Raw genomic sequence first — 16,065 nt, 5'->3', positions numbered from 1 at the left:
TAAGGATCGTGTTCATGAGATTGTCAAAAAAGTTCTTCTAAATATGCATGACATCTAAATTATGCCTTAGCAGATGATCCTCCCAGTATGGCAGATCCCAGAAAATACTTTTTTTGTGCCAGTTATGTAGTTCTCCAACAGCATCTACCGGAAAACGCTCATGTCCACCGACGTATGGCGTCCTTTCTGCACCAAAATCTCTTAGTTGTATCTTCAAATCTTTCCCACAAATTTCCGGAGGTGGACTGTCAAACACCCTCTTGTTCTTCGTAAACAAATTCCTACTCCTACGATATGGATGATCAGGTGGTAGGAATCTCCTGTGACAGTCAAACCAACACGTTTTCCTTCCGTGTTTTAGTTGGAAAGCATCAGTGTTATCTTGACAATATGGACATGATAGCCTTCCATGCGTTGTCCATCCAGACAACATACCATATGCTGGAAAATCACTTATTGTCCACATTAGTACTGCCCGCATTTGAAAGTTTTCTTTACACGAAACATCGTATGTTTCAGCACCTTGAGCCCATAGTTGTTGCAACTCATATATTAGTGGCTGAAGAAACACATCAAGTGATCTCTTAGGATGCTCTGGTCCGGGAACAAGAATCGAGAGAAACAAAAACTCTCGTCGCAAGCACAAGTTTGGGGGTAGGTTGTATGGTGTAAGAATGACGGGCCATAGAGAATACTGTTTTCCACTCTTGCCAAACGGACTGAAACCATCAGTACATAATCCAAGGTAGACATTTCTTCTCTCATACGCAAAGTCGGGATACTTTGATTGGAAATGCTTCCACGCTTTTGCATCTGAAGGATGTCTGATCTCACCATCTGTTGAGTGCTCCGCATGCCATCTCATTGGTTGCGCTGTTCGTTCAGACAGATACAACCTCTGCAACCTTTCCGTCAAAGGCAAATACCACATCCTTTTATATGGCACTAGAACTCTTCCACTCGTATCTTTATAACGAGGCTTTCCACAAAATTTGCATGTAACCCGCTGTTCATCCGCCCTCCAATAAATCATGCAGTTGTCGCTGCATACATCTATTACCTAATACGATAAACCAAGACCAGCTACGAGTTTTTGAACCTCGTAGTATGAACCAGGAGCTACATTATCCTCGGGTAGAATACCTTTTACAAAATCAGCAATCGCATCCACACAGTCTTCAGCCAAATTATAATCTGTTTTAATGCACATCAATCTTGTAGCAGATGATAAAGCTGAATGACCATCTCTGCAACCTTCGTACAATGGTTGCTTTCCAGCATCCAACATATCATAAAATCTCCTAGCTTGTGCATTGGATAAATCTTCCCCTCTAAAATGATCATTTACCATCTGCTCAGTACCTACACCATAATCTACATCTGTTCTAATTGGTTCTTCTACTCTAACCGCTGGCTGAGGTTCGCTAGTACAACCATGTTCATAATCAGTTTTCCCATGATGATACCAAATTTTGTAACTTCGTGTAAACCCACTCAAATATAGATGAGTCCAAACATCCCACTCTTTAATAACCTTTCTATTTTTACAATTAGAGCAAAGACATCTTAACATACCTGTTTTTGCTTCCGGTTGTCTGTGAACTAACCCCATGAATTTGGTTATACCTCGTTGGTATTCTTTCGTAAGCAATCTCGTGTTCGGATCCAAATGAGGTCGATCGATCCAAGAACAAAAATAATTTAAAGAAGACATGTTTTTTATGAATCAAATTCGTGTATAAAGAGAGTAAGAGGGAGAATGAAGATATGGAGTGAATGAAGAGAAAGAGAGGTGCTTGTATTTATAGTTGAAATCCTGCCGACAGACCGAGGAAATTCCGACGGAAACGGCTAGTTCGTCGGAATTTTCTCTGAATTTTTAAAATACCCCAACGGCTCTCTAACGGCTATAATATATCCTCGGAATTCATCAGTTTTTTCCGAGAAATACGTTTTTCCTCGGTATTCCATAAGAATATTCCGACAGATTAGTATTTCCTCGGAATTCCGTCGGTATATTCTGAGGAAATTCCAAGGAAACCAAATTTTGTGTTTCCTTGGAATTTCCTCGGAAATTTCTCGGGATATTCCGAGGATTTCTTTTTCCGTCGGAATGTCCGTCAGAATACCGATGTTTTCTTGTAGTGAAAAAGAGAGGTGATCATTAATGATTCGTCTTTTTTAGGATTCTAGTTTTTGGTGTTTTGATTGTCTGGGTTATTGTGGTTTCTTTTAAGTTGTAAAATAAGGATTTATGTATAATTAGATTGATAATTAAGGGAGATAAATAGACGTCCACAAATCTTGGGTAAAAAATATTTTTTATAATTGATGTTAGCACAATATAAATAGTAATATAAAGGGAATTATGTGTTGATTATTTCTTACAGATCAATGAGGAGACAAATAACGACTCGGGTTGTTTCTTTGGTGAGGTCAGAGCCCTGGATATAACGGATTTGCCCAACCACATCTGCGAGTTTAAATATCAGTTATGATATCGAAACATAATATAAACCCATATACAATATGATAATATACTTGAGAGTTCTAGGTTTGTGTTCGCAATCACTTGGAGAATGTCGAACAGTATAATCTTGACTGGAGATTGATCTCAGGAGAACCCGGGATGACTTCATCAATAATGGTTAGTGAGATGAAACGAATGAGGAATGAATGATCAGTTATCTTGTACATGCTTGAGCACCTAGCAACCTCAAAACGATAGACTTTCACAATATAATCTGTTTTCAAAGATGACATGTAATGATTAGCCCGTCCGACGGGAGTAAACCCATGAATCACGGAATCTGCAAATAATATTATTCAACAAAGAATCAAGAAAAAATTAAAACAATTATGTTAAATAAGTGTGATAGATCGAAGATTAACATACCTTTTCATCAAGGAAGAGAACCATGATTCCCACAAACTCCCTGTCTTTCTTGAAGTTCAGAGAATCCCAGAAGCGGAGGAAGCCAGAGGCTATGCTCTGACTACTATGACCAAGACGGAGAGACTCGAAGGTTGAGTGACGGACGCCGGGATGCCAGTTTAAGGAACTGGAGAGGCAGAGAGAAACATTTTTTAGAAGATGGTTAAAGCTAAGAGGAATCAATGAGTTTTGTGGAGATGCGGATTGGGTTCATCAAAGATGAGAATAATATATATAGGGTTTATATAGGGGCTACAAATCAGGAACATTTATGATCAAGCGATTTAAGATGTGGACATGAAGAGTTCACCGGTGAAAAAATAAATTACGAACAGACACATGGCGCAATTCTGTAACTCAGACTTGTTTGAGACAATGATGAAAATAACCCAAACTCATGTTAAACGACAACAGTTTACAATATAGGAAAACTATAATTGTTGCAAACTTGAGCTCTTTTTTCATATAACGTGATGAATACCATTTAAAAATGAAACCCATAATACACTTGTAGGCCCGACCCTCAGAGGAAGCCGAAGAAGCAAGGGCTTTCGATCTTCATAAATATATATTAGGTTCGACCATCAATGTACAAAGTATCATTTAGCTTAGTGGTATAAATGTTGGTGTTTTTATCTCAATAACCTGGGTTCGAGCCATGGGTGTGACACTTTTTCACACTTTTTAAAAGTGGAGCCCACAAAACGCTGACGTGGTGCGCTGAGGAGTGAGCGAAAACTCAACTATTATAATATAGATATATTCAAAATTCTAGAAAAAGGTTAGGTTAGAACTACTCCCTCCGTTTCATAATTGTTGATGTTTTGCCTTATTGCACAACGATCAAGAAAATTACTTTTTTCTTAAAAAAACATTTTAAAGATATAATTTTAAAATCAGTTAACCAATTATAAAAATGACGGTAAAATCTAATTGGTTGAACAGTTTCCAATAAAATTAAAGTTAACATTAAAATCTCAAAACTTCATGTAAATTGAAACAGAATAATCCTTCTAAAACATCATCTATATTGAAACGGAGAGAGTATGAAAAAGTAATTCAAAAACCAAGAATTATTTAGATATATGTTCAATGAATCTGGGAAACGCATTCAAACACCCTACTTAACTACGTACATTCTACTTTCATGGTATGACTTTCTTTTTTTATTATTCACCAAAAGAAAGATTGTATTATCGTTAATTCCAAAGTATCATCTAAACAAGGTTCTCTTATTTTCTTGCGGGTTAACTACATATTTTCACACCAGAACTATCGTATAGTAACATAACCACACAAACTTTACATCTAGTCTCAATTCCACACAATTTAAGTAAATAAACCTATTTTTCCCCAAAACTAAAGTTCGAACCCCGATTCCCCCCGGACGAATATTTGAGTTGGTTTTAACTGTTTAGAACCTAAACCACACGTAAACAGAGGACGGAACCAGTTTTAAAACCCGACCCAACCCTCCTATCTAACTACGTACCCGACCCGACATCTACTAAAGGTTAAAAAAATCCCAAATCAATTTCAATTTTCTTAAGAACCCTAAATTGAAAAATCAAAACCTTCTCATCCATTTCCCTTTCCCACACACCCTGAGACTATGAGTAATGAGTCTGGAAGCTCATTCCATTCCACGTTAACATGGGTCCATGAATCATCCATGTGTTGATTTCTGGAAAAAAAAAATTAAAAAATAGACATAATCAAGAGAGAGAGAGAGAGAGAGAGAGAGAGAGAGAGAGAGAGAGAGAGAGAGAGAGAGAGAGAGAGAGAGAGAGAGAGAGAGAGAGAGAGAGAGAGAGAGAGAGAGAGAGAGAGAGAGAGAGCTAGTAGAGATAGAGAGAGAGAGATAGAGAGAGATAGAGATCTTCTAGAGAGAGAGAGATCGATCTCTCTCTCTCGATCTCTCTCTCTCTCTCTTCTCTCTCTCTCTCGAGAGAGAGAGAGAGAGAGATTTTCTGATTTGGAGATTTAGGGCTTGGGATTTTAATTTTGGGTTAATCCGGTTTAATTCTCTAATTAGATCGTAATCGGGTCATGTTGGGTTTAATTAGGTTAGTCATTGGTTTAGTTTTAAAACAAAAAATACTAAACCTACTTTAAACCAGGATTTGTCGGTATTAGTTTTTCTTCAAACTTCAGGGGGACTTGGGTTTTGAACTTTCGGTTTGGGGAGAAATAGGTTTACATACTTAAATTGTGTGGAATTGAGACTAGGTGTAAAGTTTGTATGGATCTGTTACTATACGATAGTGCTGGTGTGGAAATAGGTCGTTAACCTTTTTCTTACCAATAAAGATGCCTTCCCTTCTTTTACATATATGTTCCAACAACTTATGGTGGATCAAGAGCTAATACTGCAGATTGTTTCTCATCAATTAGGTCTTTAATAATAAAAGTACAGTTAAATTCATTTAATAATAGAAAATGTAAATGATTTTACCAAAAAAAAAAAGAGTAAATGAATGGGCAGATAAAATATCGAAAACGTAAAACCGGTTTCGGGTTTAAACAATACAGCAGGCCACTATCACGCCAATCCAATGGATTAATTTCTCTCCAGATAAATTACGAAAACATCCTCGAACTCGCCCTCAAAATAAGCAATCAATAAACCTTTTAAAGTCTATAAATATATAATCCGACTTATCAAGAAATCTTATCTCGCACCAAAAGAATATTAATTGTGGTTTAAAATCCAATTAGCTTTGTCGATTTTGTCTGTGTGCGCAATCACACGTAAACACGTATAGATTCAACTTTATTTATTGTTCTTGTAATAGATTAAACCTCGTGTGTATAAAACAAAGACAGACCCTTCTTCCTGATCTCATTTCCAGTAGATAACAACCCAATTGAAGAAGAAACCAATGTCTTCCATGTGAAACACTTCTCGATTCTCAGCTTCTGGGTACCTCAAACCTCTCTCTCTACGAAAGTTTCGTGCTTTTTTGTATAAAGCCTTCGTCTTTATGTCCGTACCATGATAAGATTCTACTAATGATATTAGATTGATCATTTATTTGCTCTGTGTTATTAATTAGCCAAAAAGGATCTTCATTTCGCATCTGTATGTTAGCAAAGTGATCATCTTTGGTGGTTTATTGTGCAGCTTTGTGTTAAAAGAATCTTCCCCAAAACGATGTCGCTTTTGTCGAAGCTACGGTGTATCACAGTAGATGTAACTGGTACACTCATTGCATACAAAGGAGAGCTTGGTGATTACTATTGTATGGCTGCTAAAGCCGTTGGCTTGCCTTGTCCTGATTATACACGAGTCCATGAAGGTTTCAAAATTGCTTATACAGACATGGCTCAAAAGTATCCTTGTTTCGGTTTCTCCAAAATGCCAAACATTGCTTGGTGGAAAACCTGCGTGAGAGATTCATTCGTCAAGGTATATTTGAATTTGATTCTTTAATCTCCTTATGTGTGTTGGTTACTTTGAGGTTAAGGGGTTTGGTTATGATTAGGCAGGGTATGACTATGATGAGGAAACGTTTGAGAAAGTGTTTAGAAGAATCTATTCGACGTTTGGTTCTGCTGCACCTTACTCTGTGTTTCAAGATTCTCGACCTTTCTTGAGATGGGCACGGGAGAAAGGGCTGATTGTTGGACTTGTTAGCAATGCGGAGTATCGATATCAAGAAGTTATTTTACCTGCCTTGGGTTTGAACAAGGTACTGAATAGTCTCGCTAATGAACAGAACTCATTGTGTTTCAAAAGTTGACTCATGTTTTGGTTGATCTGGTATTTAGGGAGAGTGGGACTTTGGTGTGTTCTCTGGTATGGAAGGGATAGAGAAGCCAGATCCGAGGATATACAAGTTGGCGTTAGAGAGAGCGGGGAACAACATTGCGCCTGAACAGGTTCTGCATATTGGAGACAGTATGCGTAAAGATTATGTCTCGGCGAAGAGTATTGGGATGCATGCTTTGTTGCTTGATAGGTTTGAGACAGAAGCTGCTAAAGACTGGAGAGAAGCTGGAGCTGTTGTGCTTCCTAATTTAGTTGCTGTTCAACAGCTCTTGGAGTCTGATAAGTTGAAATGTTAATCAAGAGACCTCTAAGGAATCTAATGTATTGTAGTATTGCACATTTTGGCTCTTTCTTCTTCTTGTAATGAGTAAAAAGAGTTTCAAAGGCAAGAAACAATTAAAACTATTCAAACCAAATAATACTTCCAACAAGGTGAAGTTTATAATAGTTTACATGATTAAGAAAGTATCTCTCTCTACTTTATTTTCAGATGATTATCACTCAACACAACATATGTTTATATTTTATGACTTTTAAGTAGCTGCTTCAGTTATGGAAGAGATCTTACTTAGGATAGAGATGGAATCACCAACTTTGATTGTCTTCTTGCCTTTGCCTTGCCTGTTGTATATGTTCCAATTCCAAACCATCTCCTTACCAAAGAAAACCTGTCATAAACCAAAACCGATATCATTTGCTGCATCAAGAAGAGCTTGAAATCCTTTTATTAGAGGTCTCAAATAACTGACCTTTCTCTGAGATTTCTTGTCTGGCATTAGGAGTGTGTCTGATCTGAATTTCCTAAGAGTTTGGATTGGTTCAGTCGAAGGAACCCCGGTGTCTTGATCCATAGTTGTTATCTGAAAGAGAAAAACAGTTAGAAACATTCTTCAAATTAAAGAATCAAAGTGTAGTTTACTTGTTCATATATCACATTATTCACCTTGCAGCGGTAACATAGCCTAACTCCTTTGAAGACTAAGTCGTTTATCTTGATCTCATCCCAAAGATCTTCATCGAAAGGATCACCATTCTCCACAACAATGCTACAAAGAGAAACAAGAAAATCAAGATTATGAAGATATTAAAAAGGATTCAAGAGAAATAATAGTTTACTTGGCTCTAAAACGGTTCATAGGCACTGGTTCTGGCAGAAGTGTATTCAGATGGTCCAAAGAAGCCTAAGAACAAAAGGTAAAATATCAAAATGCATATTCTAATTTTATGTATATTGGAATTATCGATATTAGCTCACCTGAGATGAAACCAGAAACGGAAATGTGTTTGAAAATGTTGTAGAGTAACCTACTGCATACTGAGGAGGTGTAGCTCTACATTCGGTTTCTATATCAAAATTAATTAAAAAAAAAATTGATTAACTATCAGTGCATCAAAATCTTTTGCTTATAACAAAGATCACAAGAACAAGAAAAGGCTAAAACCTTTGTTAAACCGGACCAGACGGCTTTGTTTTCCGAGATAATCTGAAAACCATTTAGCAGCTTCTTCTCCTTCATCAAACGCAGACCCAGACCATTCCCACATTGACACACCTTCTGCCACCCAGCTTGGTGTAGTCAATGGAATTTTTAACAGACTCATACCAGGAGCTCTCACCACTACAAGATCAAATAAACAAACACACTGTAACTCTCAGTTATGACAAAACTTTTGTCAATTTTTAAACCAATGACAGATTTACCGAAAAAGGAGTTCTTTGTTGGCTCCCAATCTTCAAAGAAGGCTTCCTTGGGCAGCTCTGCTTCAACAAGAGCAAGCTTTGGCTCAACGTTTTGAGTGCATGCTCTCCCTTTATGGTTCACAACTAACCAATACCGGTCCCATTCAAATCCTTCAGTTTCCACAATACATGTCAAAAGTATCCAATAGATTTAGATCCATTAACAAAGACAACTTCATAGTAAAAAATATATATTTTATCATTGCATGCATGATGCATGTAATCTCTTTTCTCACTTTCACTCCAATTAAAAAAAAAAAATATCTCAGATTTACCAGTCTGAGTTACGGTTGCCTGAGGGACAGAGATTCCACGGCAAGATTTGATCGGAAAAATGATTAAAGATTGAATCTTCAGAGCTTGACCCTCCATTTTCTCTCTCAAAAGTGCTAAAGTACACTCAGGAATCTTGTAGTTTTCTTTTTGAGTGTTCCAAGAATTCTACAACTCTTTAAATTGTGGTTAGACATCCGTTACACATCACCATCATATTAAAATCTTTTTTCTTTACTTTACTGGACCAGCCCCATCCAATGAATGCTATCACTTTGACACCCCCAAATAAGTAAATATCTATATGGGATCCAAATCTAAAATGTGACATTAGTCAAGAGGAAAGAGGAAGCAAAGTAGCTTTAAACTTTCTCTCAGTGTTGTTCAAAAAAAAAAAAAAAACTTTCTCTCAGTATAGCAAAGTTGCTGGGCTTTCTTCAAGTCCATATCCAATTCTATCTCTCCAACTTGTAAGATATTATCCACTTTAGACTTGCAAGATAAGAGTTCATACCCAAATCTATCTCACCAACTTATAAGATATTATCCATTTTAGACTGAAAAGATAATATTTGTATGAATTTGTTTTTAGGCTTTTTTGAAAAATGCATCGTATTAATCAAAATTAGACATTCCTTGTATATTAGATATTGTTTGTCTAAATTACTAATATGAAATTTTAATTGATTTCAAAATATCATTTTCATGAAAACCAAATACCACACAAAACTTTAGTTTAATTTCCAATCTCTAACACGGTTTTCAAATTTGATACACTTCTTATACCACCATACTCACCAGCGAAACTCTTTATTTAAACTACTAGGATAAGACTTGAGCAAAGCGCAGGGTGAGTTATATAGTTAAAATATAAAACATATGGTATTGACAAAGTTAAGATTTATATATAAACAATTTTTTGTATATATGTATACAGTTTTGGATTGTTTATATAATCATCTATATGTTGGACCGAGAACAATTTTAATTGGAATTGTGGATCAAAACTTAAAATTTATGATGGGTCTGATACATTTGGATATTTTATTTATTAACTTATCAGTGAATAATATTTATAGATTTTTCGATTTTGAAGTTACACTAATTTTCAGAATATCAGATTTTTACATTTTTTGAACATAAGATGAAAATTAAAATATTAAAAAGATAACTACTAATTTGGTTAGGCTTATAATTTGAAGTATGATTGGTTTATAGATCACATTAACACAACATAAAATTTAGAGCACAATTATTATTATACTTAAGGTCCAAATAAGATGAAATTAATTTTTTGTTTGCAACCGATATTGTAGAATATATGTATTTAACAAAAAAAATTAGCAGCACAGTTATTAAAATGGTCTTTTATGGTTTAGTGTAAGAGAATATTAACAAAAAATATTGTATATGATAGTTGTATGAATCAAGTTAGTAAACTTTCACTCACAATAGTAAATTTTATTGGCTGTTCTATTCCGGTCTGGTTACCCAGGCTACTTCAAGTTTGAGTAATAGAATGGTCGTTTGATGTCCAGAAAAAAAACTTTCACTCACATAACACAGATCTAGATTGGTGATACATATAATTACATCATTATTATCATATTTGCCTTGTCAGTCACAATTTCTTAGTTTGCACACCGAAATATTAACTTACTTGATTTGACACTGGCTAATAAATACAAATATACTTGCGTATCAACAAATCCTAAGGAACTGATTTCGGAGATGATGATCCAAATTTACAAATTGAAAACTCTAGTAAGTGTCGATCCTAAATAACCCAACTGACGTGATGTGATAGAGAATGTGGTAATAATGCAATGAGCAATGGAACGTGAGTGGAGAAGACGCTTCCTTTTGGAAACAAAAGGATTATATATTTAAGCAAAGTTGAATGCAAAGACTATCTGGAATATCATACGTGATGCACCGTCTAGAGTTGATTGGTAGAAGGGGCCGGTCAGGTTGACTATGCGATGCAATATCAAATGTGAGTTAATTTTTGTAATATATATTGAACAGATGAGAATTCTAAATGAGCATTCTTAATGTTTTTCTGGCAGGTGTAAAATAGAAACGTTTCAACCAATGATTTCGGTTTGAAGTGATAGAAGTTAGAAGATGGATCGTTTAAATTATAAGTATACCATTCGGTTATACAATGCATCGATTTAAAATTAGTGGAGAACATTATATTTTAGATATGTATAACGTTTCCTAGAGAACTAATTTTGGACTTACAAATTATTAAATCGATTTTTATGCTGCATTGACACATCAGCGAGTCTTTTTTGTAATTAATACAAATTATAGGTTACAGTTTTTTAATGATTCTTAATTAATATATAAGGGATGTTACACCATTAAAAATTACTCACTTAATCCTTATATCACCATTATGAATTTTGATGCACCTAATTTTTGTAACCACAATTAAGGACAGCTTCCGGCAAAAGTCTCTGATATTCTTACTCACAAGATTATTGAACATTTAAGGGCTTGTTCGTTTTTCCATCCCGATGAGCCATCTAGATGGAGATGAGAGCTTTGTTCGTTTATGCATCTGGATGACTTTCGGAAATTTAGGCTTAATTTTAAAGTTCATTCAACTGAACCAATTTAGACCATTTGGATGGAGATGGTTCATTCAATATGGTATAATGTCTATTATGCCTCTCATGTAATTCACAAATTACAAACATAACATAATATTATTTTGTCATAAACGAAAATTGACAAAACCACAAAAACGCATCTTTCCGCTAAAACCTAAAAACGAATTTTTCACGCTAAAACCCTAAAAACGAATTTTCCACGCCAAAATCCTAAAAACGCATTTCCGGACAAAATTGCAAAAACGTGTTTTCCTGCCAAAATTGCAAAAGCGTGTTTTTCCGTTAAAAATCGCAAAAAGGTGTCTTCATGCCAAAATCACAAAAAATGTGTTTTCACGCCAAAACCCCAAAACGCATTTTTCCGCCAAAACACAAAAACACGTTTTTCCGCCAAAACCACAAAACGTGTTTTTCCGCCAAAACCGAAAAATGCTTTTTCTCATCAAAATGCATTTCCCGCCAAAACTGCAAAACGCATTCTAGTGAAAACCGCAAAACGTGTTTTCCCGCCAAAACGCATATTTCCGCAAAAACCGAAAACGTGTTTCTCGCCAAAACGTATTTTCCCGCAAAAACCGCAAAAACCGCAAAAAACGTATTTTCCTGCTGAAACATATTTTCATGCCAAAACTACAAAACGGGTTTTCACGCCAAAACCAACCGCAAAAACGTGTTTTCCGCCAGAACCGAAAATCTCGTTTTCCCGCCAAACCCGCAAAAATACATTTTTCTGCCAAAACCGCAAAAGCGCGTTTTCCCACCAAAACCACAAAACGTGTTTTCTCGCCAAAACCGAAAATTGTATTTTCCCGCCAAAACCGAAAAAAAATCTTGTTTTCCCGTCAAAACCGAAAAATCTCGTTTTCCACCAAAACCGAAGTTACCGTCGGTTTATTATTAATACTCTTTTTAGTTTGAAATTCTAAAGTTTTTTTTATCAAATACATGTTTATCAATTTTTTTTGTTTATTAGAAGTTATTATTGTAGTAAAATTTTAACATATAATTAAATTAAGACAAGGGTATTTTGGTAATATTTTTACTAAACTCATTTGGATGAAAATTAACTAAATGAAAATAAAGAAACAAATATAAAATCCATTTAGATGATTCATCTAGATGAGCTATTTGGATGAACAAATAAACAGTCACAAAAATCTGAATGGATCATCTGGATAGATCATACAAATGAATCAGATGATAGAGATGAAAGATAAACAGCTGCCAAGACTTTCGACTGGATTATGTCCAACTCTAACTCTACCGATTGTCTATTTTATCCCAAAAGTAGTAGGATATTAATTTGGGTCCAAAAAACAAAACCAACATGAATTTGTTTTGAAGTCATTCTCAAAAAAGTCTCATACTATTCAGAGTTAAAAGATTATTGTTTAACTTTTGGTGCGGGATTTAGATTGATTTCTCAACAAAACCAATTCAGGATGTTTTTAAAGTTAAAAAGACATTATGCTCTAAGATCATGTTCCGACAATGCTTCGTTGCTTGATAAATTTAATACACATGATGCTAAAGACTAAAGAGAAGCAAAAATTATTTGTGCTTTCTGATTTGGTTTCTGTTCAACAACTTTTGGAGTCTAATAACTTTAAATGTTAAAGAGAGACCCTCCCTAAGCAAGATATAAATCAAGTACTCAGGTTTTAAAAGGTTAAGATCAACTGAGGCTATTCAAGCCAATGAAATTACACTTTCAACAAGGTGAAACTCAGAACAAGTGAAGTTTGTAAGTTACATCAGCAAGAACAAAGCATCTTTCTTTAATTTATTTAGAGATAACATCACAACAGAAGAAGCAAAATGTTTATATATTCGCTTTGAGTTTAAACAGCTGCTTCAGATACGGAAGAGATCATCCTTAGGACAGAGATGGAATCACCAACTTTGATTGTCTTGTTGCCTTTGCCTTGGTTGTTGGTTATGTTCCAATTCCAAACCATATCCTTCCCAAAGAAAACCTGTCACAAACCGGTTTAACATCCACACCAGGTACATCAAGAATACTTGAAATCTTTTATACGTTTCAAATATCTATTACCTTTCCATGCGGTTTCTTGTGTGGCATTAAGACTTTGTCTGATCTGAATTTCATCAGAGTTTCAATTGGTTCAGCTGCATCTGGAACTCCGGTTTCTTGATTCACAGTTGGCAACTGAAAGAAAGAAACAGTTAAGAACCTTTCAAGTTAAAGAATCTGAGACTCTGAGAGTATTTAACGTTTCCACATCATATTCACCTTGCAGCGACTACATAGCCTAACTCCTTGGAGGACCAGATCATTTATCTTAATTTCATCCCAAAGATCTTCACCAAAGGGATCACAATTATCCACAAGAATGCTACAAGAGAACCAAGAAAATCAAGATTATGAAGGAAAGTTGCACCATTGAATATATTAACAAGAACTTAGATGAATAATGGTTTTTACTTGGGTCGAAAACGGTTAATAGGCACCGGTTCTGTAAGAATTGTATTCAGCTTGTCCAAAGAAGCCTAAGAACAAATAACAAAAGAGGATGATCAATGCCATATTATAGCTTAGAGATATTTGAATGTGGATGGGTGCTCACCTGTGAGGAAACCATGAACGGAAATGTATTAGCAAATGTGGTAGAGTAACCAGCTGCATACTCAGGAGGTGAAGGTCTAGTTTCAGTTTCTGTATCATTTAAAAAAAAAAAAAAAGTTTAGCAAACTCTATGCATCAAAAACTTTATGCTTGTAAAAAGATCACAAGTAGAATGAAAACCATTATTAAACCGAACCAGACGGCTTTGTTTTCCAAGATAATCAGAAAACCATTTAGCAGCTTCTTCTCCTTCATCAAAGGCAGAGCCAGTCCATTCCCACATGGACACACCTTCTGCCACCGAGCTTGGTTTAGTCAATGGTATCTTTAAGGGTCTCATTCCAGGAGCTCTTACAACTGCAAAATGAATAGTCAAGATTTGAGTCTCAATTCATACAAAACTGTGTGTACTATTTTAACAGAATATTCACCCAAAAACGAATTCTTTGTTGGCTTCCAGTCTTCCAAGAAAGCTTCCTTAGGCAGCTCAGATTCAATAAGAGCAAGCTTAGGCTCAACTTTTTGAGTGTATGCTCTTCCTTTGTAGTTCACAACTAGCCAATACCGGTCCCATTGAAATCCTATACATATCAGTTTCCACAAAATTAAAACACAAACGTTTTTTTCTCAGGAATAAAAACAAACAAGAAGAAAGAGATGTTCATGACTTACCAGTTTGAGTTACAGTTGCCTGAGAGACAGAGATTCCACGGCAAGATTTGATCGGATAAATGAAAATAGATTTAATCTTCAGAGCTTGCTCCTCCATTTCTCTGACACAATGCTGAAAACTAGACGAATCTTGTAGTTTAGTTGAGTGTGTTCAAGAGTTGTACGTCTCTTTGCAATATGCGATTACAGTTGCACCACCAACTATAATAAACAATTCGTTTCTGGACTAACACATTCAATGAACGTTGCGCTTTCACAAATTAAAAAACCAGAAAAATAAATGCTATCTACAAATATTATATGGTATGCTAACAACTGAAGAAAAGCAGAGTAATAACAGATAAAAAGCCATTGACATTTTAGTCAGAAAGGAAGCATATAGCTTTCAACTTTGTCTCATCCCAGGATAGCAGTTTCATTGTAAAATGTAAACCAATGATATTTTAAAGTATGTCAAGACTGTTATAACTGATATTGATACAAAACAGAGTTTAAGAACTCATACCAATAATAAATGTGGGAGAGATACAATCAGAATCCGTGAGGAGGAGAAATTTGTATGTTGTGTGTTCCGGAATGAGACTCAAGGCTCCTTTTATACTCTACTTGAGACTTGGAGAGGAAGACTAGAAACTTGGAGAGGAGGTCGCTACATATATGGCTGAGCCATCATCTATTATAAAATTCTTAAAAGTATTTTACTATCACCAACCTAATCATGAGACATCTCTGAGTATGCATGTGATTAACAAAGACCAAGATCAATTTTAAAATATTACAAGCCATTGAGGGTGATTAGTTAGACAGTAGAAACTTTACTCTAGAATTTAAGTTGTAGGATTTTTTGATTCAACTGTAAGTAATATAGCTTTAAAAATGATTGTTACAACAATATATTTCCTACAACCAAAAAAATGGGGCTTTAGAAAATAAGATTTTTACAGCCATTTTTTTCATTTTTTGGCTGTAGCTTTAAAAAAATAAGATAAAGCATGATTGATGATTTAAAAGCTGTAAATCTAAATTATTAAAACATGAGTACAAATTAATCTTGACCCTAAGTTTTCTTTAAAAATTACAATAAAATACCACTGGTCTCTGCACAGTCGTTTTATACATTAACTTCTCTATTATACATTAACTTCTCTACACCATAAATTCGACACGGGTTTGGTTTCGTATAAGATAATATTGTTTTGGGCCTATTATATCTATCTGGCCCAAGATCATAACTATTTATATTTTTTGAATCCAAACCGACGAACCCTATAACCAGTTGTTTATAAATTAGCTAACTCATTACAAAACAAACAATTGATGATAAGTTTACAAAATGTTATTGATAGCAAAACATTTATAGACAACAATATTCTCATTGACGATGTCTTATGCATGATCTAATCAATATCATAAAGGTCGAATAAAAAAAATGGGCTTTGCTTCATGTTCAACGTTCAACGATCT

The 16,065-nt window shown here is 35.1% G+C and overlaps 3 protein-coding genes across 4 annotated transcripts; 1 reads left to right on the top strand and 2 right to left on the bottom strand.

Moving 5' to 3' along the window:
* Positions 1-5,601: 5,601 nt before the first annotated feature.
* Positions 5,602-7,172, top strand: LOC106382115 (haloacid dehalogenase-like hydrolase domain-containing protein 3). 2 transcript variants are annotated; one of them, XM_013822079.3, is made up of 4 exons: positions 5,602-5,858; positions 6,060-6,344; positions 6,421-6,627; positions 6,707-7,172. In XM_013822079.3, the coding sequence occupies exons 2-4, from the start codon at positions 6,090-6,092 to the stop codon at positions 7,001-7,003; spliced, it is 759 nt and encodes a 252-aa protein (XP_013677533.1). In that variant the 5' UTR covers positions 5,602-5,858; positions 6,060-6,089; the 3' UTR covers positions 7,004-7,172. The 2 variants fall into 2 exon arrangements, with proteins under 2 accessions (XP_013677533.1, XP_048623522.1); XM_048767565.1 differs by having other exon boundaries at positions 5,849-5,921.
* LOC106382114 (mitochondrial amidoxime reducing component 2) lies at positions 7,092-9,016 on the bottom strand. The gene is made up of 8 exons (XM_013822078.3): positions 8,724-9,016; positions 8,410-8,559; positions 8,150-8,326; positions 7,963-8,051; positions 7,824-7,888; positions 7,651-7,753; positions 7,457-7,567; positions 7,092-7,375 (listed from the first exon to the last, which is right to left on the bottom strand). Exons 1-8 carry the CDS (start codon positions 8,818-8,820, stop codon positions 7,241-7,243), a joined length of 927 nt encoding a protein of 308 aa, XP_013677532.1. The 5' UTR covers positions 8,821-9,016; the 3' UTR covers positions 7,092-7,240.
* A 3,983-nt stretch (positions 9,017-12,999) lies between these two features.
* LOC106379832 (mitochondrial amidoxime reducing component 2) lies at positions 13,000-15,472 on the bottom strand. The gene is made up of 9 exons (XM_013819697.3): positions 15,107-15,472; positions 14,602-14,720; positions 14,361-14,510; positions 14,110-14,286; positions 13,931-14,019; positions 13,789-13,853; positions 13,597-13,699; positions 13,399-13,512; positions 13,000-13,318 (listed from the first exon to the last, which is right to left on the bottom strand). Exons 2-9 carry the CDS (start codon positions 14,696-14,698, stop codon positions 13,184-13,186), a joined length of 930 nt encoding a protein of 309 aa, XP_013675151.1. The 5' UTR covers positions 14,699-14,720; positions 15,107-15,472; the 3' UTR covers positions 13,000-13,183.
* Positions 15,473-16,065: the final 593 nt, after the last annotated feature.

This window comes from Brassica napus, chromosome C9 (genome assembly GCF_020379485.1).
Source record: "Brassica napus cultivar Da-Ae chromosome C9, Da-Ae, whole genome shotgun sequence".
Classification (NCBI taxonomy): Eukaryota; Viridiplantae; Streptophyta; class Magnoliopsida; order Brassicales; family Brassicaceae; genus Brassica; species Brassica napus.
The sequence above is the reverse complement of the archived record's forward strand: the minus strand, read 5'-3'. Positions and strand labels throughout refer to the sequence as shown.